We start from the raw sequence: 27065 nt of genomic DNA, 5'->3' as shown, positions 1-27065 counted from the left end.
TTTTTTTATTTACTGTTGTGTTTTAGCTCCAACACTTCTTACAGAAAACAGTATTGCATCTACAACCAAAACTGTAAATATTAATCTGTACTGTCACATGTATGTTACTGTTTATGACATGTGCTGCCGACCTCTTAGCCAGGTCACCCTTGTGAAAGAGATCCTGATCTCAATGGGTTTTTATCTGGTTAAATAAAGGTTATATAAAATTTGGCCAAAAATAAATTGTTTGCACAAACTTACCAGCATGCATGACAATTTTTCACTTTCAAACATCAAAGAGAAACGAATAACTAATTGAAGGTGGAGGAAGGGTTGTGCATTTCCCCCAAGTCACCCATGGCTTGGAAAAGTAGAAAAAAAAAGTCACACCCTTGCCAGCCCCAATCATAATATTATGAGATTAAACTTTTTTTTAAAAAACTTTTTTGAGGAATGAAGTCACAGATTAAGTTGGGAGAGTCAGGTAATAGTTATAGATCAATGGTCAAAATTAGGAGATTTGAAGGTTGAAAATGGACACAGGATCTTACCATATTACCCAGCTCTCTGGTGTTAATCTATGACTATATTACCAGTTTAACCTCATAATATTACGACTTCATTATGGTAAATGTACATGTGTTTTTTTCCCTCATAGTAATAGAACTTTTTTTTCTCAATATTACAACTTTTTTTTCTGTAATATTATGACTATTCTCAAAATGTAATTTTTTTTTTCTTTAACATGGTCCCTATCCTCCATCATTTAAAACAGCATAGGAGTATTTCATCAAAATCCCTTTATTTGACATGTCTCATTTAAAATTTGGCCCAAAATAAAGTTTGGACGAACTAACCAGCATGTGCGAAAAGAGTGAAAAACTTAATCATTTAATTAATTAATTAATTGTTTTAGTCCAGGACTTTGTCTTCAATTTTTCACCTCCAAACATAAAAGGGTACATTTCTTGTTTGTTTTTAGCTGAAGGTGGTCATGCATTTCAACCCAGGTCACTCAGGGAAAAAAAATATTTGTCATAAAAAAAAAAAAACTCACATCCCAGCCACCCCACTCTTCTTATAAATAAAGAACAGTCCCTAAATTCTTTGGCTGTACTGTATACTTATCAGGTGGCGTTTTTTGTTTCTTTTCTTCTAACATGATGCAGAATAAAAGATGTCTGTATTCATCTGTTTATCAAATTGGCTGATACGGCTTTAAACTAAACTTGAAGTTAGTTGAATCCTGTTTTGAGGTTATCTCGGCCTCTACCTGCTGGATAAGTTCGGTACCACATTCACCACACGGCGCCATATTAGATAGACATTATATTGCTGCGGACGAAGTGAAGGAAGGGGAGCAATTCTCCAGATGACAAGGGTGCTCGGGCCGCTGTAGGCAGTCCTCCACACACTCGAACCAACTGCTACATGGTTCACAACAAGTAGTAGTGTCAAACATCTCGGGCAGCGTAGTCCGACGCGTTTTGTTTTCGTCGTTGTTTAGCTAAGTTGCCGGCAGACATGACTACCCTGGTTCAGCGGAATTCGGGCCTCGTGCAGAGGCGGACTGAAGCCTCGCGCAACGCCGCTGACAAAGACCGTCCGTCCGGCGAGGAGGACCACGAGCCCCGACGGGGGGACGACCAGGACGACGATGATACCGGAGACTCCAAAGAAACACGTCTCACCTTGATGGAAGAAGTGCTGTTGTTAGGACTGAAGGACCGAGAGGTAATGGCAAATACACTGTGGCCTCTAACGCTGTAAAATGAAGGTAAATCTAAAGACGATGGGACGTTTACCATGCTAACGTTAGCTATATTTGCCTATCCGACGTAGCTTTAGTTAACGTTAGCATCCTTGTTTGCTAGCTGTAGCTAACAACAATAATAGGCCACAGAGGTGAACACGGAGCTGTGTAATGTCTTTTGGCGAAACGTTAGGAGGTTTTCTTTTACATTTATTGAACAGTGGTAGTCGGTGAAGTGAATATTGTTCTGTGACAAATAGTCTTTGTTGTTATGGTTTGCCTGTCGGCTAACGTTAGTGAGTTAGCTTAACTGGAAGTACGGAAAACGACTGCTAACAGTGACCGGTGAAATTCTAATACCGTGAGATTGGTTAATAATCTGTTAGGATAAATGCACGTTTCCAAGCATTCTGTATGTCGCACGGTGAGCCATTTTATCTGCTGCTGCTTTAGAGTCATTTTGTAATGTGACCTTATCACTAATTAAACAGACGAGTACACTCAGAGGGAGAGGGAGACAGTAACGTTAGTACCAATACCCATTTTTTCCTGTTTTGTTTATTTTTGTCCTCATCTCTTGCCACTGGAGTTAATTAGGATTTGTTGACACTGTTAAAAAAATATGTAAAGCTCAAGTGAAAGCCAACATTTACAAATGACTCTAAAATGCATTGTAATCATCATAAGTGTACACAGTTGAGTATTGAGTTTTAATGGTAGTTTGAATGGAGACCATCTGTGTCAAACCAAGGTGAGACAGGTAATTTTTAAATGCCTGAGGAGCTTTCAACAGGTGTCCATTTCCTTTCCAAAACTTTAAAACAGTAAGCTGACATCATGAAGAAAGATCAACATTCAAAACATATACTTTACAATTTTACAACAAATTGCTAGTCTTTTTTTGTCAGTGTCAAATAATTGTGCTTTGTCCATCTATATTACATTTTGACACATTTCAGTCTTACAGTTAACACTGTCAAAGTACTCTAGAAAGAAAACGTGACATTTCCCATCCTAGTGATGTATATAACTATGTATACCTAACCAGCATTTTTTCGTTTTATACTGCATAGTCTCCACCCCTTTATCTGCAGATTTACTCATAAAGAGATGAGACACTGTTTAATCTATAGAAATCTGATAGGGATATTTTGTAGATTTTCAACCAGCTTTGTAACCAAACAATAAGGGTAGTATGTGTAGATGAACAATGGCAAACTTCTCTACACCTTACCATTGTCTAAATAACCCCCTAACTCTGGCAAAACAACCCAAAATTACATAATTTATGCTATTTGGCAAAGTATTGCTGGCTTTTGTTGCTGTTGGAACTGCAGGCTGTACTTCCACAATTTCGTATTGCCTGTAGGATCAAGAGACTTACATACTTCTCTCTATCTGTCAAACTTGGGCCAAAATCCTATCATATGTTAAACTTGGAAGAGGTGATCAAATAGAGCAAGATAATGTTATTGCATTGCCCATTTTTCCCTAAAATGATTTCAGAAACATAATTTAACACCCTGTATAGCTGTAATAGCAAGAGTTTGTGAACAGGAAGCGGGTGCCACGCTGCTTCCTGCAAAGTGAAATCATAAACTGAGATCAGACAGTAAAACTAAGCAGCGCTGATGTAAAACGTAAACCAATATTCTGTGACTGCGTTGCATATTTCTCACCTCAAATGTTTTCAGTAACATGTTTTAGCTTACCATTCATCTGGAATACATGATTGCCAGACACCATTGTTTAAATGTCACCCACCAACGGGCGCGTTTATTGTTCTTCTGTAACACACTGCATTCTGGTAGTTGTAGGTTTTCTACCTGTTGAGCATCTGTTTTCTCAAGTCATATAGCACCAACTTCAGAAGTATTTGTGTCTTTCTACTGCAGAGACACCTTAGTGTTATGTGAGGACTGTCTTTATGTCCAGAAATACTTTGGTGACATTGGATTGCCTTGCATTTATAGGTTCATTTACTGCTTGGACCACAAGTCTCAATCACAGCCTTGCTGACTTTTTTCTTTAACTGAAGCCAGACATGGCCTCATGGGTACTGAGGCATGTTGGTACAAATGCCTGTTAACAATGATGTACTTACTATTGTCTCTATCACCGATTACTAGATTGTCAATTGTCAAAGATTTGGCTTTTTAAGCCATTCACAAATGGCCATGATTTTCCTTCTAGCTTGCAGTCGTCTGTCTCCATTTTATATTCAGTCTCTAGTCAGATGCCTGAAGGAGAACACGCACATACAAAGGTGGTGTTGTCAAAATGTAATGCCAGCTCAGCAGCTGTAATGTTTGGGCCAGCGAGTACAGATTCAGTGCCATACTATGGATGCCAAAAAGTGTTACAACCATTCCATCTGTATGTGCTTAAAATGTTATAGCGTCTTAAATTCAACTTTTAAAATGTCAGGCCTTCAAAGTCGTTAAATAGTCTTGAATTTGAATTTGTGAGGTCTTAACTTGCCACAGACATTCGACTTAATTCCATGTATTATTTTTAATTTTTTAAAGTGAGTCAAGCTCCTCTGCATGAAATTCCAAATTTCTGATCTTAAAAATCTTTCAATCTACCACTGAACCTTATACTGTCCTTTACTTTATATTTCCACCAACCTGTTGGCAAAATGCAGACTAACCTAAGTCACTCCAATAACCATATTAGAGCTTTGATCGTAGCCCAAAATGTCCGGCCTGACCCTACATAAACCCGCAAAGTTTCTGTTCAAGCCCAACCCGAGCCTGACCCACAGGAGCAGTTTTGGGCCCGAAGCCCGATAAAAATCTGAATTTTTACTGTCAAAATAGGCCTATAGTATATTATACTTTATATTTAACAGATGCACAGTTAGAGATGTACTGCGTACATGTTGATCACCTCTCTCCACTGCAAGTTATGCACATCTCTTCCACTGCAGGGGAGGGAGAAGCAGAAACTGCCAACCAATTTGCCTTGCAGCCATTCTTTCTCTTTCTCTTGTTTTCTGTCCCTCTCTCGTCTGCGCTCTGTCTCTTCCACGGTTCTCTACATGTCATTCTCTCTCTCTCGCTCTCTCTCTCTTTCTTTCTCTCTCTTTGCTTCTTGATTCAGTCCATTAAAAATCCTGCCAAAGTGTCATTTAAGCATTAAACAGTTCACAAGTTTCATATAAATAAATAAATAAATGTTAATTTGGCAAGAACCCGACCTGATTCAAGCCTGAGGCAGTAGAGAGTGGGCCATCAAGTTGGGCAGAGAATTAAAGCTCTAAACCATATTCCTGCAAAAAATGTACCTCTGCATGGGACTACATGCATAGTTCTTATCTTTATACCAGCCTGCAATGCTTGAATAAAAAAATACGATTGGTCTTAAATTTGTTTAAAAATCATCTTGCAAACGTCATAAAAAGCATTAAATGTAGGTGTCTGATATGTGTAGACACTGTGATTTATCAGTTAGCCTTCCTGGGTCAAGTGAACTCTTTTGTTAGTATAAACTGAACTTTTGTAAATGCATGATAATTTTCTGACAAACCAGCTTGCAAATAATGTGTTTCCATGATGTAGGGCTACACCTCGTTCTGGAATGACTGCATTTCATCAGGGCTGCGAGGGTGCATGCTGATTGAACTGGCCCTGCGAGGACGTCTTCAGCTGGAAGCTTGTGGCATGAGGAGGAAAGGTCTGCTGGCCAGGAAGGTAGGACACATATTTCTTTTTACTATATAAATAGTTCCGTCTGGTGCTCTTTGTTTTCCGCCTCACCTTAACGCATGTTGGGTGAGGCATGTGCATATTTGCAAAGAAGCATGACCAACTCCAGAAATCTCATAACAACACCTAAACTCTCAACTGTTCCATATTCCTTCATCTTTACTGGTGGCCTGACATCAGCAGACAAAATCACAAATGCAAGTCAGTCTGGGACCTCTCAGTTAATTTTATCTCCAGCAGGCATTATCAATGGCTGTAAATGCCTCTGGATGCAATTAGGTAGACCTACAACCAATCAGAGCAAAAAACATGTAAGGTAGCGCTGAAGAACAGGCGAATGTAAACTTGGACTGCACGATTCTTACTAAAATGTGAATTAAGATTCTGTCACACAATAGTGTGGGGGTGGGGGTGTCAACAAAAAAAATGTTTTGCACCCATAGTCTGAGATGTTTACTGTGCAGACAGGGCTTTAAAAAGACCACATTCTATAAGACATATCAAAGTGCTTGACTTACATAACATATATCAAAGTGCTGGACTTAAACTTAAAAGTCTCTTGTAACAAAAAAAAGCAAACTCATGTCTCTTATCCTCTCCTAGTTTTGAACATCAGAATGATGGATTTAAATGCTGCTGAATGAATAAATCAAATATAAACAGCTTTATAATAAATAACACATGCACTGACCATAAAGGTTTAATAAATAGTGCAAGTGCATGATGCGCTTGTTGTAAGTAAAGCCGCTGATGTTTCATGTCTTAAAAATTCTTCACAATAAAAGTCCAAAACTGTTTTGTTATTTAGTAATTTGTTTTTAGTCATGTGATCCCAATGATACGCAAAGGTCAGATGATGGGCAGGATGTGAAAAACACCGGTTGGAAATGGAGGAAAGTGAAAACTCTCAAGCTTTATATGGACCTGCATGCTGCAGCTATCATCCGAAAATTTCTAAAAACATTGGGTACGATCCCTACACTTTCCGGCAAGGTGATTTTTCCATGGGTCGACCAATTTACCTGGCATGAAGGCGATCAGTATCACAAATGACTTAGTCCTGTAGACCTCCTATGACACAGCGAGCCATCAAGGTGTACAAGAGTTGTGTGTGCGTCAATGACACTAGCCAAAAAATGACAACATCACATCAGAAGGCTATTTTTTTTTTTTTTTCATGTTTGAAATAAAGATTAATTCACTCATTCTGCAGGTTGTCAGTCATCGTCAGCAACACGCCCCATATCAGATAAATAGTTGTGATTGGCTCAGAGCAGGCCAGGTCTGTGAGGAAAATCTGTCTCATCAGGAGAGGAGCCCGATGCATCTGTCAAAGCAAATAAAACATGAGCTAGATCATCTGTTTCCCAGGCTACTTTATAGACTACGTTAAAGTAAAGTGCAGAGTGAAAGTGAGTGAGGGAAAAGGAGTTTGCCATTTATTTTCATAACCTTCACAGATCAACTAATCAATGAAATTATTGAAAACATTTTTTTTAATCAAGCAGAAATGTTCGATTATCATTACTCATAGATTCTGCAATGTGAGCATTTTCTGCTTTTCTCTGTTTGATGTCATAGTGAAGTGAATATGTTTGGGTTTTGGGCTGTTGCTTGGACGAAACAAAGAATTCAGCTTGGGCTTTAAGGAGACTGTGACAAATGAATTAATAATGAAAGTCAAGTTTAGTTAGAGTTCTAATTGAGTGAGTGAACTGCAAAACAAGCTATATACATATTAGCTGTAAGCAGTTTCAGTGTCTTATGTGCCAGTGAATGTCACTTGGCCATGTGAGCAGAGTATTGAGTTCAAAGAAAAAAGACATTTTGTATGTATTTCAGTGACTGTCCTGATAACTATGGCTGCGTTCATTCTATAATTCGCAGGTGATTTGTAAGTCAGATGCTCCAACAGGTGACGTGCTCCTGGATGAAGCACTTAAACACATCAAAGACACCCAGCCTCCGGAGACGGTGCAGAGCTGGATCGAACTGCTCAGTGGTGAGTTCAGCTGCTTCATCGCCCCTCAGCCCCACACTGTTTCTGTATGTATGGAGACTAGGAAAGTAACAATACACATATTTGTAACAAACCATCACGGTACAGGCACTTCCAGTTCAGTCCGGAGTTGGACCGCAATCTATAAATATTAATAATAATTAATTTATCTCATCCTTATACCCTTTTACCCATCCTTCAACCTCAAAGATGTAGCAGGATTAAGGACAAATGTCATTTCACTTTTTAAACTTTGTTTAAAAAGTCTCTAATGAATTTACCTTCTCAATAACATTAGAATATACAGAATTGTTTGATTATGGAACTTAAAACTTAATGTTAGAGTTCGCACAGAATGTGGCGGACCGTTTAGTCTCCGGCTCACGCTTGTGCAGTAAAAGCAAGTAACAGCATGCTAAAGTTAGCATAGCCCAGCCTGGATGGCAAGTGAATGGGATGGCTAATGCTAACAGGAGCAAGAAGCCAAAAGTTGAGGACACTCCGGGGTCATTCATATCACCTGTGTGGGATCTCTTTGATTTCCCATGAAATACAAAAAGGGAGAAAGACATGACAAAACCAGTGGGCCAACATTGTTCAGTGGCAATTAGCTATGCATCTGGCACATGCATTTGAAACGGCACCATTTGAGTTTGAGTAACACCTCTGCAAGGAAAATAAGAGTTGTGCAAACGCTGCTCTTGATAAGTTTTTTAGTTATTGGAGAGCTTAGGAGTTTGTAGCAGTATTCTGCTGTATTTTTAGACATTTTATTTTGTATGTTTAATTTCATTTGAAACACTTGCTGAGTCACTAACAGCTGACAACTGTTTAACTGTTATTTTTCAACTAAATAAACTAATGTTCTTACTTAACGACGACCAGTTTTTTACACTTTCCTCCTTAACTGAGAACCAAACTGTATCATGACTTCAAAATTGAGGTACCAAACTGTGATTTTTTTGTACCGTTACACCCCTAACGGAGAGATACAAACAATGCCATCAGACCACGTGGGGATTCTTAACTTAATGGGCTGGGCAATATATAGATATTATATTATAATAGCCATATCGTCATATGAGACTCGATATCCTTCTTGAAATCTAATAAAGACACAGTGGTGTTGAAACTAAAGCTGTAAATGGATCCATGCACTTTAGTTCTTTTCTCTCCCTTGGAAAGTCTCTGTGAGCTTACAGTAACCTGATTGGGATGCAAACATGGATGATGTGCACGAACACTGTTTCGTGAGAGGAGATGACGTCTCAGATTTTGAAAATTGTAACAACCTAAGTGTTGTCTCTGCTTTGTTTCAAAGGCTATGCTACAGCAAAGTAAATTTTCTGAACTCATCAGACTGTTTTAGCTGTTCTATTATTGGGTTTTACTTGGATGTATCAATCCGCATCGAAATATCAAATAAGCAGCGATCACGTATCATCAATGTTAAGTGAAAACATGTATCCATATCATCCTCTTTTGGATGGACCCTTATTTTCAAATTCTGTGTCACCGTCACACAGTGTCAGGAAGATGATGGCAGGCAGACAAGAGCAAGACGATGAGGATAATTTCATCTATTCCAGGAATAAATCATCAACGTGGAAATGTTTTTGGAGAAACTAAGAGTCAACAGAGCACATGTCATATGTAAACAACTTTTTGTAACTGCAACATTAGCTGCTTGAAATCCATCCATGCTATTCTGTCAGGAGATGCAGTGACTTAAACCAGCAGTGAGTAAGAGAAAGCATAAAGAATACACGTAAACTGGTTAAGTTACGAGTATAGGAAAAGTCAGCCATCCTCTAAGCTAATTTTTGCAATGTAAAATGCTATAGGCTTATGCTGATAATGTTAGCTTTGAGTATATGTTGGAGAAACATGACTTCCAAACAGACAGCTGTTTAGTCTATGATCTTTTAGTTTAGTTTAGTTTAGACTTTGTTAAAAGATCTTGTTGTTAATCCACATTTAGTGGATTTTGGAAGAAGTTTCTAACTGAGCTAACAGTGTTAGCATAGGGCTGTGCGATATGCCAAAAAATGTTATCACAATAAAATATTTTATATTGGTTAATATAGACAATTTTAGTACTACAAAAGTTAAATGATTTTATTCAGGTTTAACCTTTTCAAACCTGGAGTGACAACACTTTTCTTACGCTGCTTTCAGACACCTTTCATTGGTATTTTAACCTTTGAACCTTGAGCAAATTGTGGTGATTTCTTTCAAAATGCATGGTGGAAAAGGCAATGGGCAACTTGGTAAACGATGTTCCACAAATTGCAATAAATTAGTATATTTAGAAAATTGTTTTAAAAAGCAAAGAGAAACTGTATAGAGAACTGTATAAAAAAACCCTATGGAAACTATGTTTAAAATGATCACAATTATATATTTGAAATTATGTAACAGCATTATCATAATTTTTAGTGGCCTTTCAAGGTAATTTCCTTTTTTGTTGTTTTTTTTAATAAAAGTTTTTAACTTATTTTCAGGTAATTTTCTTGTACTATTTCTTGCAGAATTTTGGATCATTTCTTCTTTCATTGGTCATTGCCTTCTTCCCATGTTTTGAAAGACATTTAAGCCAATTAGCTCTGGTTTCAAAGGGTTAAAGGCAAAATTTTTCCTCCTGAGTGAAAGTTGAAGAAAGCTTGTGGTTTCAACTATTTATTGTCAGAGCATGATAAGCATTTCCAAATAGCAGAATATTTCACAAATCTGAGGTAGATATAAAACAATTCTGATTAAAATGTCAATAAATAGAACAAAGCAGTCTTAGTTCTTGTCAGGAGCCTGTCAAACTCTTTGTACAGATGGTTCTAAGCTTTTTGTGTTTTATCTGACAATATGGAAGGAATTAATGGACAAAACCAAAATCTCTAACTGTGGCCAGTGTGTAATTTCTGCTGTTTCTAAATCAAAAGAATAACAAAAGATTGATTTGGATAAAGTGGTGAAATAATGTGGTGTCATTTATTGCTGATAAAAACATGACTCAGGTGTAAATCATGGGCACGGATGAGGAGTAGATTGTAGAAGATTGTAGAAATGTGTTTATTTAATTATAAGAATACTTTCTTTAACTTTATTATAACAGTTTTTTTTCTTTATTTAACCTAATTATTCAACAGTTGCTACTTTATTTAACTTTTTTGTAACTAATTAAAATAGTGCTTTAGTAGTCTACATTAGTTTAGATATTTGAAAATATCAAGATATTTATTGTACATCCCTATATATATATATATATATATATATATAATATATTTATATAGTTTAAACTGTATTGCCCAGCCCTATGTCTCAGACTCTAGTACTGACTGTTTTGTCTTTGTCACAGCACCATTTTATTGATGAGATTATCACGTTTTAGTGACAGCTTTAACTGTCTTTTGCTGTATTGGCTCGTTTTTAGGAGAGACGTGGAACCCACTAAAGCTCCATTATCAACTGCGCAATGTCCGTGAACGGCTGGCCAAAAACCTGGTGGAAAAAGGCGTCCTCACCACCGAGAAGCAGAACTTCCTGCTTTTTGACATGACCACACATCCTCTGACCAACAACAACATCAAGCAGCGGCTCATCAAGAAGGTCCAGGAGGCCGTACTGGACAAGTGGGTGAACGACCCACATCGAATGGACAAGCGGCTGCTCGCGCTCATCTTCTTAGCCCATTCCTCCGACGTCCTGGAAAATGCCTTCGCCCCGCTGCTAGACGACCAATACGACCTTGCCATGAAGAGAGTGCGGCAGCTGCTGGAACTGGAGCCCGAGGGGGAGAGCATGAAGGCCAACGCCAACGAGCTGCTATGGGCTGTGGTGGCCGCCTTCACCAAATGAGGGTACCACAAAGAGGACAGCAAGCAGTTGTGGCATTCAAGTGGCATTGTACTCTTGGGGTAGAAATCAGACCCTGACATGGTGACAGATGACCCATGCCTGGACTTTTAGAATGGGCTGCCCTCTTTTCTCATCCCTCTCCTTCCATCATTTTCTTTTCCTTGCAGATAACTGTCCATGTTAATCCTTCATGTCCCCCCCACCCCCATGTGTCGTTTGTGTTCACTTTTGCTAAAAAAAGAAATTAACTCTCCTGGAGCTCTGATTAAGGTGGCTGGTGATGATATGGGTAAGGCTGAAATCAAGATGTCGATTCATATCCTCTTTATTTTCTATATCTTTGGAACTCTCGGAGGTATGGTAGGTATGGCACAGGTTCCTCAAGGTAGCATCCGGACTCACCTACGACTGAAATAACCCACCAGGATGTACATGTACCAATCCATGTACAGGGCAGTGATGCTGTATAGGAAAGAAAGATTAGCTGATACTCCTGTCAAGTCTTTAAATGGATATCTTCTTCCAAATGTGATTGAAGTTTATGGATATGATGTATTTGGTGTCGCAGCATTCTTTGACTTTCAAATCAAGTTCTGGGAGAAAACTAATGTGGTCAGACTGAAAGTCTGAGTCCACTACCTAGTAGAGTATCCTCAGTTGATACCTCTTAATCCATCCAATGCATACACCTGCTGATCCTGTGCAGGGATGCTTGGGGCTGGAGACTGCTACAGCTCAGACTGGCTGAGGGTAAGGCTACACCCTGGACATGTCGCCAGTACAGGGCTGATGCATACATACAGCCCACCTGACCTGCATGTCTTTGGACTGTTAAAGGAGAGACCCATGCAGGCACTTGGAAAAAATCCCAAATCCACACAACTGCCTGCTGGATCGGAACTGAGGATTTTCTCAGTGTGAGGCGACAGCGCTAACCACTGAGCCACCATGCCGCCCTACATTCCATCCCTTTTGGTCAAACGTTGCGTGAAAGATCATTCATTCGACAGCAAGGACAATAAGCCTGCACATGCATGGACACAGACAGTCCCGGGCAGATGGAGCGCTGACCTCTGTGACTTATCAGTTAATTAGACCTCAGCCCCATTGAATATTTTGGGAAAAACTTTTAAAAATGAAAAGCCAAAATCCGGAGATCATCATTAGACAGACTTGTGAAGGGCATTCCGTAAAACAGTGCTGGAATAATACAAATTCCAGAGCTCTGCAAACATGATAATGGAAGGAAAAATAAAAATACTAAATATTAATGAACCTTTCTGTCATAAATAAGTGAAAATAGCTCACACTGTTTTAATGTCTTCTGGACAGTTTTTTTTATTTACATTGAAACCTGAATTTGGTGCAGAACTCAGATTGTATCTCAGTAGATGCACTTTCAAAATGTGAGCATGTCTGATAGAAACCAGGTTACATTCAGCAACTCAGTATGTCTTTTCTGAATGGGTACAGTTTTAGTCTGGGTTCACAGTCATCTCCATGGTAAAACAAATGGCCCTAAAAATGTGTAATGTATGGGATTTGGTCACATCAGCTATCACAGCTTTTAACTGTGTTAGCTGATTATGACCCATATGGAAAAAAGACCAGTGGATGTTGAAGATCAAATTAGTATTTTAGTGGTGGAAACAAACTCAGGAAAGCAGACCCAATAATTGCCAGCTACGTTTGTTAGCAGAATTCAAATACACACATAGTGTTTACCTATTAGTACATTTAATTAAAAATGAAGTTATCGATCGGTTTTAATGCGGAAGAAAATTAATTTATGGTGATCTTTTCCTCAGCTTTTGGGTTTCTGCTATGCTACCTGCACCCGATTTTAGAAGCAAAACACCAAACAAGTCATTTACCCATTTTGTGAAAAATGTGAAGATGAATGTGAATTTCAGCTTTTCTACAGTACAGGGAGAGGTCCAGGATGTGTTTGGTGAATTTAAAACAAACTGGAGCACACATAAGCTGCTTCAACAGCTCCCTCAAAAATTAAATTAAAGGGAAACTTAAGTCATTTTCAAACTGGACCCTATTTTTCCATGTTTTTGTGTCTTAAGTGACAAAAGGAGACAATTTTTTAAAGTAAGTCCAGTACGGAGAGAGAGTGCTGCAGCCACCAAACAGGCTGCAGTGTCATAGTGCACTTATTATGCTCACTAAAGTGCCTGTGTTGCTGTTGACAGGCTCAGATTGTTAGTGTCTGATAACATTACGGGAAAGGGACCAAGTCTTGCTCATGGGGAAGACTCTTTCTGAAATCTCATGTGGGGTCACCTGTTGTGGGAAAAAAACAACAGTGGCAACATTCGCCAGATTTAGATACCATGGTGGTGGGAAGAGTTTGTTGAGAAAAAGATTTTTGATGTCATGGGTAAAGATTTAGCTGATTTTGACAATGCAGAAAACATAAATTTCAGAACGAGACTTCTCCTTTAGCTAGACTTGGTTAAGAAAACGTGTTTCTCTGTAGGGTCCATTCTCTGTTTTCAGACACTCAAAATAAACAAAAACAGGCTCTCTTAAGCCTCATTCCCACTGCACAAAAAACCTGCTAACACCCATTAATATCTGGCTTTTTAATGCAGTGAGAATGCATGCGATCGGCATTCACACCCGTCTTTGCATGGACACACCAACAAAACAATACACACACACACTGCAGCTGACAGAAAGGCAAGCTCGTGTGCTGCCACGGTGTGTTCACTGGCAGTGGGAATGCAGTCCATTGCCTATATTAAGGGTGTTCTCTCGTGTTGGAAAAACCCTAATTTTGGTGTTAAAGGGGAATAAAGAAATGTTTCATTTCTCTGTAGGGTCCATTCTCTAATGTTTTCAGACACTCATAGTGATAATTAGCCTGTCAGTGGCAAAAACAAGCTCTTTTAGCGGACGTATGTTGACTGTGCTGAATTGCCCGCATGGATTATATTCCAGCGTTCTTTCAATACCAGTAGCCACGTGGACACAAAAACATGGAAAGATTAGTTCTGGGTTGAAAAAATAATTTGTTTCCTATTAAGTCGTGCACTTTCCAAAACTGTCTGATTTACATGATTTGGTGTGTCTTGTCTGTATTCAAACACATGGAAATGCAAAACAATACATGTTATTGGGAGCTTTGGAGTGATTTTTGACCAACACCTTCTGTGTGCAGTGACACAGCATCCCAAAGTCCTGTTTTAGGTGGTTCGAGCCCTGTTTTAATTACTGTCCACGTATCCAGTGCTTGAGTCAAAGGGTTGACCAGCTAGCACATAGTATATTTGTAAATCAGACAGCTTCAGAGTTGTTGAAAGTTGTATTTTTCCATGCCTTATGGAGCTACATTAGCAGTTTTTTATGTCTCCAGTCTTTGTTAAACTTGGCAAAACATATTCCAGACCTGTCGTTGTCTGAATGCAGAGCTGAAATAGATATTGATCTTCTCATGTAAGCGTGGGCTTAGCGGAAAGCAAGTGCATATCCTAAACTGTCAGCAGTTCTCAAATGTTCAGAGTCTTACTCTGCAGTTAACTTGCAAATGCTCTCCAAATAAATCCACTGTGTTTACTTAACCCTGAGAAAATCTGATGGATGATCCGACCCGCTCACCAAAGTCTAATCGGAAGAATCAAAGGATCGGCTCACATTCCAGATGTTGATGTATATACTTGTGTATTTTGACAGCCACAAATTCAAAGGACATTCTCATCACATTTGCACTTAGCTTTCCAAAATCTATCATGGTTCAGCTGCACTGTCGTTCAAACTGTTGGACATTGTGCTTGAAAACATTTGTCAAAGCCTTTTCACCACAAACCATACCTTGCTCTTAATTTCATACTGCCTCAATTTTTTATGACTTTTTATTTTGGCATTTGTTTAACTGTTCTCTGTTTTAACACAACTTTTGCTACTCGACCTCATGGAGCTTGTGAAAGACGTTGCTTTATTACAGATGGCCTCCCTCTGATATTGTATGTAGCAAAGGGCTGGGACTGATCAGCAAGTGATCGTGGGACAAGAGAAGAGGTGACCAAGAGGTTTATGCATCAGAAAGTCACCTCAACTTTGCGGAATGAATATGAGATTATATATGTTATCTAAATAAAGGGACCTCTAGTCTGTGTACTTTCTTTGACCCTAGAAAATAAACCAAGAGCTTGGAAGTGCCTAATCATACAACTGATTTTTAAGTTTTATTTGAAGCTTGTGAACACGTCTTTGTCCCATCTGAGGACTCAGGTTTTGCTCCTGCCATGTTGATGTTTTTATGAGATCATTGGACCAATCCCATTTCTTATTTTTATGCTGCGTTGCATTGCAGGTTGGAAGGTGAAAATGCCATGTTGTTTTTTCCGACTTCTGATTCCAATTTGGCAACATGCAGATTCATTGATGTAGGTGGATAACAGAAGGCAGGTTTCCATTAACCCTCAAACTGCACAAATTGAAATTGCAAATACATGTCAAATGGAAACGTGTCAATTTCGGAAAAAAATCCTGTTTATCACAAAGAAGTGTTTACGCTTACATGAGGTGGTATTTCGATTTTTAAAAAAAGGCATATTTCGCAAAACTGCAATGGAAACTTTTTTTTCCTTTTGTAGCTCATATGATGTGCAACACTGGGTGGTGGTAATGCGACTTTATGGATGCCAACCACCATTAATCCCATATAATAATAAAAAGGCGCAGTAACATAACATTCTAGAAAACATGGAGAAAGAGACCAAGATCTTCTTAACACTTATACGAGACAACGAAATTACGGCGATATTAGATTAGCTTTGTCGAGTGGCTGCAATAGACATTAACCTGCTAATTTTTTTGAACATCCATCACCTTGCTTCACAGAATGCTATCACGAGAGGAAAACCAGGTAACATCGCAAGAGTAGTCGCATAATATCACTCAGTGAAAACGCAGTCACCTCGCAATTGTCTTTTATGGAAATTTTGAAAATATGGCTTAAAATTTTGTGCAAATATGTAATGGAAACCCACTTAGAGGTGAGAGGAGTAGGCTAATAGGCTGCTACATGCTACAAAGACTTCTATCAAACACAGAGCAACTGAATGGAAATGCCACTACAAAGTCATTATAGCACCTTTCACATCACAAACACTACATAAAAGTAAAACTTGACAAACAGGTAATTCTGCTGCCCATTCACTAAGCTATGTAACTATGTTAATTACTTAATGAGAGTTCTGTGATTATTTACATTACTTTTTGATTACTTTTTAAACATGTTTTCAAGTAGGCAAAAAAATGTACAGCATAGGCTCTGCCAAAAGCAGGCATCCCTGCACAGAAAAGATGCAAAGCAACAGAATGAAAGTTTTATTTTACATATATACTTTATACTGTAAAGAATACTTTCAGATCCAACCTCTCTGCAATAACCAACATTTCATTTAACTTTGATTTGATTAGTTACTGTAGTTTAATTATATATTTATTCTCAGTAACTGATTGCAATTACATTTATTTTGTAATGCAATTACATGTAACTCATTAAGTGTAATAACTCCTCAACACTGGTCAAATGCCATAAATATTTCAGGCAGGGGTGCCACATGTAAATGTGCACTGTAAAATCTTTCTTAAAAGAATCTGGGAAAGCAATTTCCTTAAAAAAGAAAAGTAAAAATAAAATTGTATAATTGTATATAACCGTAGTTTATGTTTACTTTATATCTAATTAAGCTTACTAAAAATGTAGCTGTATTTACCTAATTTTCTGAAGTTGTTGCAACTTAAAATGAGAAGTGTAATTAACTTGTTCTGAGTGTTTGCAGCTTCACTAAACCAAGTTAGTCCAACTTCACTTGATCATGATAAAGAGGATTTTGCCGATGATGAAGTCAGCAGATACTGTATGAGTTCTGTTGCTAACAAATAACTAGCTACTCAGTTATATGTTAAAAACAGTACTTATAGAATATACAAATATTCTAGTGATATACAAAATAATAATTTTTTATATGACTAGTTTGCAACCAGCAGAATGCAGATATGTAGCTCAGTAAACTTTGTTTACTGAAGTTGCTAAAAGCTTAGAAAGATTGATTAAATTAAACTTGTCATTCTTAAGTTGCAGCAACTTCACAAAATTAAGTAATCATAGCTTAACTTTAAACATATGGATATGTACAATTGGATATTAAGTAAACATAAATTAAGACTAAAATTATATGTAGTTACATGTTTCATGGCAGCTGGTTTCCTAGATTTTACAGCGTGTCTAAATATGGGATTGACATGCACAAATCAGCAATAACAATGTGAGTTGATACAATGGTTATCTTAATTTTCAAATTCTAATTAATGAAGAATATACATTTGTGTTTTATTTCGGTGCCTGTGCAGCCATGTTTTTCGTGATGCCTGATTTGAAGTGCTTGGGCTACAGAATACAATGCAGTTGTGTGTGGCTGAAGTTGTTTTGTTGTTGTTATTGTTGTTTTTATTAGACAGGACGGTTTCAACATTAAAGGGGGATGACATGATGACAGCAAAGGGCAGCAGATTGGAATCAAACCCGCGGCCGCTGCAGTGGGGACATAGCCATGGGACACCAGTTCCACCAGGTGAGTTATTAAGTGCACCTGAAGTATTTTCATAAGTTTTGCCAAGTCAGCCTGTTTCATAAAAAAATAATTACAGTTATTTTTTATTCTGCATCATGTTAGGCTACTCGTCAGTACAGTGACATATTTTTTACAACCTATTGCGTTTCTCTAATACTTCTTGTCAAGAAACATCATCGTAAAATTATACAGTCCCGCCTAAGAATGTAGGAACTGCTCTTTATTTATCAGACGAAGGGGGCAGGTAAGATGTGACTTAGTTTGTTTAATTTCTTTGTTGTCTGGAAATACTTTTGCTTGAGCCTCCTTGAGTAACGTGGGAAATCCATGAGCACCCCTCTACCCTAGATTAGTTGTTAGATTTACCCTTTGATATTTGAAAGTGAAAAGATGAAGATGAAATCCTTGAGTTAAAAAAAATGCCTTGGTTTTTCTCTCTTGTTGTGCACATTAGTTTGTTGGTGCAAACAGTTCGAAATGTTCCTTGCACATGATGTGTCCAAGTTTGGAAAACCCAATAACTTCTTAACTTCCTTCTAAACCCGAAGGAATTTTGGAAAGCATGTTTTCTTCAATAACTGGGGGTCAAATAAATACAAAATACAAACAGCTACATTTGTATGGTCCTCCCCTAAGTAAAAAATAAATAAATAAATAAATAAATAAGTCAGTTCCCCTCCCCAGTGCTTAAAAATGATTTGAATTGCCTCCCCTTTTTTTACACCTCCCCCTCCTCTCTCATAAATAATAAACAGTCCCTTAGTATCCAGACCTTAACTATCAGCTAACCATGTATTTCTGTTATGCCCTCATGTCACCCAAATTAAGAATCTAATTGTGTATGAGATTTTTTGCGATCACCACCCAGCCCTGGAATTTCTTTGGTGGTACTCACAGGATTTGAAAACTGCATTAATAGAAAGTCAACATTAATGTTTCATCAGCTGCGTTGTAAGGCAGTACTCTAAAAAGACCAGTGATTGGCGCTCTTGTATCATTCATTTCATCAAGAATTTACTAGTAGTAGGTAGTTCTGAGAATTGAAAATCGTATTTTTAAATAAGATTTTTTTTTTCAGCGTCATACCATTTTACATACGGATATGAGTAGTGTTTATGACGTCTAATGGATACATCTTTAGATCTACAGTTAAATTGAAGACATTCTTTTTTTGGCCTCACATTCTAGTAGTCTGGTTCAACTATTTTACAATTATTTTCATTTATTTCTTTTATTGGTTTTCACTCAGGTGTGCCTTTACTTTAACTGGTTTATTGGATTATGTACTGTTTTATTTTATTTTGTTGTTTTTACTTGTGTGTTATCATTTTATTGGTCTATTTACCTCATGTTACTCTTTTTTTGTTATTTTATTTCATTTTATTTTAATTCATTCCTATTTTTATCTTTGTCTTCCAAGGCCCCGCAATGCTGTTTAATTAAATACAAAATACAATCATCTAAGGCTGAATATATGGAGTCCATGAGGTGATATGGATTGTTTTGGTTGTTTTGGGGTTTTCTAACACACGCATGTATGTTTCAGTAAGAAGTAGTAAGATTTGTTGTATTGTTGTATGTATCACTAAAAGGCTGTCTGCCTCAGAATGACTTGATTTCAATCATAATGATTATACTTTATAGATTATAGTCCACACAGTCCCTTTTTACATGTTTAAACACTTTAAAGGACCAATGCAACACAAAAATACAAATAAATTGCTAATAAACAAATAAATTAATAATTTGCACAGGAGTTTTTAAAAACCCTTCCCCAAATCCAAATAAAAAAAAAACAAAACTTCATAACTCCCTCCCCACTGCTTTGAATAACTTTCTGAAGTGCCTCCCTCGTTTTGCACCCGAAGGTCGAAGGTAGATTTATTCGTAATTTTTTAAACAAAGTTTGAAAAACTAAACTAATTTGTCCTTAATCCTGCTACATCTTGTTGAGTTGAAAGAAGAGCTGATTAAAATCAGCAGCTACTATTAAGATTCCATCCAGTTGCTTGGGCATGTTGCTGCTAGTGCCATCATTCAATTCCTGCAGTGCAATTTTTGAATTTGCAACAGGGTCTTGTTTCCTTATGGCTTCCAGCAAGGTCTGCCCATCCAGTGCAACAGCTTTATCTGGATTGTTAGGGGTTAACCATGTCTCTGTGAAGATGTGCGCGGAGCAGTCACTGATCCCCCCACCACTGACGGAGCCCCAATCGCATCTCATCCACTTTATTCTCTTGCGACCAGGCATTAGCCAAAAGAAGGCTAGGAAGCAGTTCTTGGTCAAAGTTGGGTTAGTCTTGCCGTGATGCCGGCTGTCCTCCCTCTCTTCACCCCTCACTTTTGGTTTGGTTTCTCCCTTCTGGTCTGACTGGCCACTCTGTGTATGCCACTGGTGGGGACCCTCTCTTGATCTGCTGCATTAAGTTAAAACCTCACGCAACTTTTCCCAATGTTGATAAGTGCTTCTGTATCATAGAAAAGTCGAGCTTCAGCAAAAGGGGCCATGGTGTCGAAAAAATAAAGAATATAGCTAAAGAAAAGCAAGGATTTTAGGAGCTACAGGCTGCTGGAGCTATAGGCTGCTGCATCTACATGCGCTGCTGTCGTCATAGCAGGTCTCCACTGGTCCTGACCTGGAACCAGCAGTGTGTGTAGAGAGCTGGCTTAACACAATTTTATAAAACACTAACAAAATCCAACACAAAATGGACACGCTATCTTGAAGTAAACACTCTCCCCGCTGGGTGTGGTCCTCAGCAGCAGTGGGTGAGGGTTTTGGGACAGCTTAAGCTGGGATCACCACCATTATCCAATTATTGAAGTGGGGAGGGGGGACAGAGAGCATCAGACCCTGTGAGGCTTGACGCCCCCCTGCCACCCATCTTCAGCTGAGCTGTGGGGCCTCCTGCTGGTAGCCAGGTGATCGAGTTGGTACCACATCTGGCATCGTGCCCACCGAAGCCACATGTGGCGACCTCACATGCAGCCTGTTGTTGTTGCTCCTGCCATTTCTTACATATCTCTTATTTCTTGTTTTTATACTTTTATGTACGTATTACAATATATATTTTGACATATTCACCTTGTTCTTACAAGACTATTCCTCTGTCTGTTCTGTATTGTTGTAATTTTATGTGTGAAGCACTTTATGGTTTTGATATAAAAAATACTAATGAACTTCATTATTGTGAGTATTATTATTATTTTGGGCTCATTGCAAATGCGCATAACTGTTTTGCTTCAAGAATTATTAAATGTTAGTACAGTTCTGAGTGTCTTCTAACAGGTTGAATGTAGCTAAGTACATTTACTCAAGTATTGTACTTACTTACAGATTTGAGGTACTTTACGTGACTATTTATTTTTCATGCCACTTTATACCTTTACTCCACTTCATTTCATATGACATATTGTAATTTTTACTGCACTTTATTTATCTGACAACTTTAGTTATTTTACAGTTTCAGATTTTTGCATATAAAACATAAGAAGGGTTATTAACATATAATTTTTATATTTATATTTATATAAAATGATTTATACAAGTACATCTTAAATGATTAGTTTTTAATCAGTTAGCCAGTTGTCAAAATGTACTGTCAACTATTTGGTAAAAATTGTATTTATTTAAAAATAGTTTCGAGCTACTGCGTGTTTTGTTACTTACTTTAAATACTTATTTACTTTATACATTTGTTCCACTACTAAAGCTTCAGTTCCTTTACAAATGAAGATAAAAAAAAAACCCAAAAAAAAAAAAAAAGAAGAGTATATGAAATATGATGTTTTGCTATTAATTAAATTACCAAACAGTTTATACAAGTACATCTTTGTAATTGAAATTATTTATTTATTCATCTATAAGCCAATTGAGAGGAAATTGTTACCTATTAACTATTTTGATTAAAAAATAGGCATTTTTCAATACATTATATATATAAAAATATTAATATAAATAAAATATATATATATATATATATATATATATATATATATATATATATATATATATATATATATATAATATATATATATATATATATATATATATATATATATATATATATATATGTGTGTGTGTGTGTGTGTGTGTGTGTATATATATATATATATATATATATATATATATATAGCTGTCGTACTTTATATATATATATATATATATATATATAATTTTTAATACCAGAAGTACTTTTTTTATGATTATACTTATTTTTTTACTGCAGTAAAATATCCACTGCAGGGCTTTTACTTGCAACAGAGTATTTTCACTTTGTGGTAGGCCTACTACTTTTATTTGAGTAACCTGAAGGAACTCAATATTTATTCCGGTAGTGTATCTATCAGTTCTGATGATTTTACTTATGATGGAGCCTCTGTGATCATGTGATGTGACCTGTATAAAGGACCAAAGTCGGGATTCCCTTTTATTTGCTCCAGTCAGCCACATCTCGGTCCCCGGGGCCCCCGGCTGGAGCTGGGCTGGAGCTGGAGCCTGGTTTCACAGCAGCAACAGTGTGGGAGGAAGCGGAGCCTGGGAGACGAAGTTCAGGGCAAAACAGCCGTCTCAACAAATTGTGGGCACTGAGGCTCCGCCCTCCGCTTGCAGCAGACTGGGCGCCCGGAGGAAAGCTCATCAATTTACCAAAGCAGATCATCCATACCTGCGGAGAAAGAGAAACGCGACACTCCGCAGACTGTAGTTACACAGTTTTAGTCGCCTTTTGAAGCAGTTTCCCCGCAGCGGATATCTGTTCAACGGAGTTTCGGTTTGTGGAGCCACTTTTTTCCCCAAGCTGAGCGACGCTACTTTATTCCTGCACGGATTTAACCGTTAAGACGCTTTCCAAACAGTGAATGTTAGTTTTAGCAGGACCAGACCTCGATATCCACTGAAAACATGGAATCTTTTGATGTTTGGATGTGGAATTAGGAGCCTTCGAAGTGAATGGCCATGTAGCCCAAAGGTACGGTGGACTCTGCTTTATTTTTCAGTGCAGGCTACTAACAGACTTTATGATGCAGTCATAAGCTTCTGGAATACAGACTAACAGGGAAGCGAGTGTAGCTTAAATTACTATATTCCTATATTCCTGTGTTCAGAGTGTGGATGGATGGATAAAGTTGGGACAGGCTACATTTTAACTGTTTGTCACAGTGCAAAAGATCAACCACTAACACCAGAGTCTGGTTCCATTCAGCTCTACTGCTGGATTTAGATTTAAACCTTAAATGTGGATAAAAAGTTAAATTTCTTGGGTCAAATATTCAAGAGAAGCTGCTCTATATTAAGAGGCTAAATCATTTTAAATATTACTAAATTATGTAAACTAATGTAGCTACATCAGCGATACTCAATTATACAGCCGGCAGGCTGAACTTGGCCCCCCATAGGGTGCCGGTTGGCTCCCTTAAAAATGTTGTAATTCACAATAAAGATAAAGTGATTCACAATTGAAATTGTTTTTTGTACTTTTAGTATACAGAAGGGGCCCCAGTGTATGCAACAGCATCACAATGGAGCTTTTTTATCACAAAAAGTACCAGTGGAAGATCCTCCACACCCCCCCGACAGAGGTCCGAGCTAAGCCCCTAATGTCCTAAAGTCCCCAAAACGTTGCAAAATCCTGCTGCGACTGGCCCCTGGCCTCCTGTTATTTTGTTATTAAGTGGCCCCAAGCAAAGCCAAAGTTAAGTCTCTCTGAGCTACATAAAGGCAAATATCAGAAGGTAAAATGGGGTTTTTCACTTTACAACCACGGTGTAAACTAAGTTGTGTAAATTCTTGAATCACCAGAGGCCCCACTATATCATATTGTCACGATTCTTAGGACACAATACATTATTTAAGAGTTTTGTGATATGCTGAGAATTGCGAAAACATATATGACGATATATATATTATTATTTATTTACTTTTTTCAAATGGTGATTTCACATCATATGTCCCCAAGGAAAACTTAATCAACATCCGCTTTAGTTGAGTTTTCAGTCTGTTCATCTCACTATAATCAATTTTTATTGCAGCAAAATGTATCTAGTTGACTGAAAAAGCAATCCTTTCATTATTCTAGACTTCTACCAGAAGTTTAATTTGCATTTGTATTATTAACAATGTATATCATAAAAAAATGATACATTGCATCTGTGAAATGATACGATATTACCACACAAAAATATCGCAATGCTTTGCTTTATCAATGTTTTCCCACCACCACACAACATTTTTAGTATTGATAAGCTGAGTATTGCCATAACATACATAATGATACATTGTGATCCATTTTTCAACTGCAAATTATCATATGCCCCCAAAGGAAAACTGTTTTATCCAATGAGATAAAGTTTTCAGTCTGTTCATCTCTCTTTAATAATTATTGCAGCAAAATGTATCTAGTGGACTTAAAAGCATTTGATTTTATCATTCTAGTAGGCTACATGAATTGATTTTTTTATTTGCAACATTAATAATTTATATAATTTAAAAAAAATATATACTAGGCATTCATGTATTGATACTATATTGTCATGCAAAATATTGCCATACTATGCTTTATTCGTTTTTTCCCCTACCTCTATTGTGTAGTGCTGCATATGTCCATGAAATTGAATAATTCGGCAGCAATTTGACAGACATTTAAATGTAAAAAAAATTCATTGTTCTGGTCTTTAGTGCCTATTTGAGCCCACTTCAGCTGTTTATCTCTCCCTGCGTCTCCGTCATGTTTTTCATTATGCAGGCTGAGTGCTCTCAGATTGGTATATCTTCTGCATTCCTGCTGGGGAAATCTCTGCTCTCTCTAACTCCATTCAGTGTTTTTCTCCAGCTCTTTTGGCCACGGCTTCAAAATGACTTCACTATGAAATAATGTGATAGCTTTTACATGTAGAGGCTACCATCCAGGCGCTCTGATCATTCCCAGCCTGCCACCTTCAGGAACCACACACAAGTGATATTAACAGACGCTCTGGACACTGGCGCTCAACATGGTGTTTATGAATATGCTAAACTAGGAGTGCACATTCATAAACGTATGGTTCAGGCATGTCTTTGATGTCACCATTTGGGGTAAATCATGGGCTCTAATAGGAAATAATAATAACACATTTTGCATACTCATTTGACACGGAATGTGGAGGCAGCGGTTGTTATATTATTATGTCACATCTAGGGCTGCAACTAACGATTATATTGATAAATGAGTAATCGGTTGATTATTTTTCTGATGAACTGCTTAGGGATTTAAAAAAATAAAAATAGAAATAATCGTAAAATAAGCATTTTTTCCTCCCATCACTTTGTTCAAAAACAGATTATCATAGACAACAGTACAAATCCCTTAGCTGTCAAAATAATATTCAATTATAAATAAATAACTACAATACAAACTACAATATGAAACAATTCAAATACTAAATGTTGACAGCTTTTACAACATACCTTTATGTTTCCTTACTCTAAAACTGAACATACAATGTTTTTTGACAAGACTTTTGCTTTCATTTTAGATGCTGCATCATAACTGTCGTGCTCCCATGCCATGCCGTGTCACTTTTGCATATTTTCTGCTAACACACTTCCTTGTTTTGCATAAGATGAGGTGCTCCCAAACCTTTGAACCTTTCGTACGAAACGTCCCCCTGCCTCCGCCATGCCTCTTAAAAACACCGGCTTCTCCCATTTGCATGTGACATAAACAGTCCCGCGAGGCAGCGAGTGACGTAATAATCGCGCAAGAAAACAAATCGATAATTTAATACGTTGCCAACACATTTGTTAATTGATTCAATTGAATTGATTATAATATAACCAAAACAAGGCTGTAAAAAAGAGTTCGGAGTGGCTCGGCATGATGACGTTTTATAGTCCCACTTGTTAGCAACTGCCTTTTTTACGACACAAAAAAGCTTCAAAGTTCACATTTGGGTATTTACTAACGTATTTTATGTATGTATATATGTATATTTACAGGTTTTAGGACACATAACTTGGGTGCCCTGTGGGGACTGATTCTGTTTTGGGGCCTGCCTCTAGTGGCCATCAGAGGAACTCCAGTTTTTGGCACATGTGCATTGGCTTTATTTTACTGCCTCAGAGGTCACTGCTTGGTCTCGTCCTCACTAGAAAGTCTCTAACAATGTGCTGTTTGCAGCTGGACAGGTAGTGATCAGTGGATGTTTTTAATTCTCTGTGAGCTTCTCTCTCGGCAGGTTTCCATTAATCCTCAAATTGCACAAATTGAAATTGGTAATATGAACTACACCTTATGGTAGCACGTCAATTTCGAAAAAAAAATGTTTTGATGCCCACATGAGGTGGTATTTCAGGTGATTTGAAAAAGCCATATTTTGCAAAACTACAATGGAAACTTTTTTTGTCTTTTATAAGTCACATGATGCTGTGTCTATGTGCTTGTCAGTAGGAACTGGCTCCCTCATGATGCAGCAGGAGCTACAAGAGGTGTTACTGCATCACATAACAACACATAATTAAAGTTGAGCGGATCATCCAGAAGTTCTGAATTCACAGAAGACAATTCTTCTGAGAAATCACCTCCAAGAAATCCCTCATGCGTGGCTGCTTCCACGTATAAGGGGACTCGCATTTCCATTATGACTCCAGAGCATGCATACATGGCCTTGGATTGGTAATAATGACGGCTAGCGCAGTGGCTGCAATAGAAATAAAGCTGCTAATGTTTTGAACATCCATCGTGGAATGTTATCACGAGAGGAGAAGTGTTATAACATTGCAAGAAAAGTCGCGTAACATCACTCAATAAAAATCGCAGTCACTTCGTTATCAACGTTTGACATCAACATTTCAAAATATGGCTTAAGTTTTGCACAAATCTGTAATGGAAACCTGCATTGTGTAGAGATCCCTTTCAGTCATGCACTTTTCATTCTATATAAATATAAAGATATTTTGGTCTGAGAATGCTTCCGAACTACCTTAAAAAACACACATTCATAACACTGGGAAATTAGTTTATCGTTTCTTTCTGAGTTTTTGCATCAGAGTTCTACAGTTGCTGAATGTGTTTTCAGGCTGTGGTTGGCCTACCCTAAGAGTTTCTCTGTGTGTGTGTGTGTGTGTGTGTGTGTGATTGAGTGAGAGAGAGAGCAATAGAGAAAAGGAGAGACAGACAGAAAGAAATGGAAAGTGAGGG

At 37.6% G+C, this 27065-nt stretch overlaps 2 protein-coding genes across 2 annotated transcripts in view; both read left to right on the top strand.

Moving 5' to 3' along the window:
• Window positions 1–1304: 1304 nt before the first annotated feature.
• On the top strand, window positions 1305–11505 carry golph3a (golgi phosphoprotein 3a). The gene is made up of 4 exons (XM_042488731.1): window positions 1305–1716; window positions 5299–5430; window positions 7333–7447; window positions 10872–11505. The coding sequence occupies exons 1-4, from the start codon at window positions 1507–1509 to the stop codon at window positions 11294–11296; spliced, it is 882 nt and encodes a 293-aa protein (XP_042344665.1). The 5' UTR covers window positions 1305–1506; the 3' UTR covers window positions 11297–11505.
• An 11064-nt stretch (window positions 11506–22569) lies between these two features.
• pdzd2 (PDZ domain containing 2) overlaps window positions 22570–27065 on the top strand; it is a 71631-nt gene continuing 67135 nt past the window's right edge. The window contains exon 1 of the mRNA XM_042488919.1: window positions 22570–22859. The gene's annotated coding sequence lies outside the window, so the exon portion shown is untranslated. The remainder of the gene's footprint in view (window positions 22860–27065) is intronic.

This window comes from Plectropomus leopardus, chromosome 6, assembly GCF_008729295.1.
Source record: "Plectropomus leopardus isolate mb chromosome 6, YSFRI_Pleo_2.0, whole genome shotgun sequence".
Taxonomy (NCBI): Eukaryota; Metazoa; Chordata; class Actinopteri; order Perciformes; family Serranidae; genus Plectropomus; species Plectropomus leopardus.
This window is presented reverse-complemented; position numbering and strand designations above follow the sequence as displayed.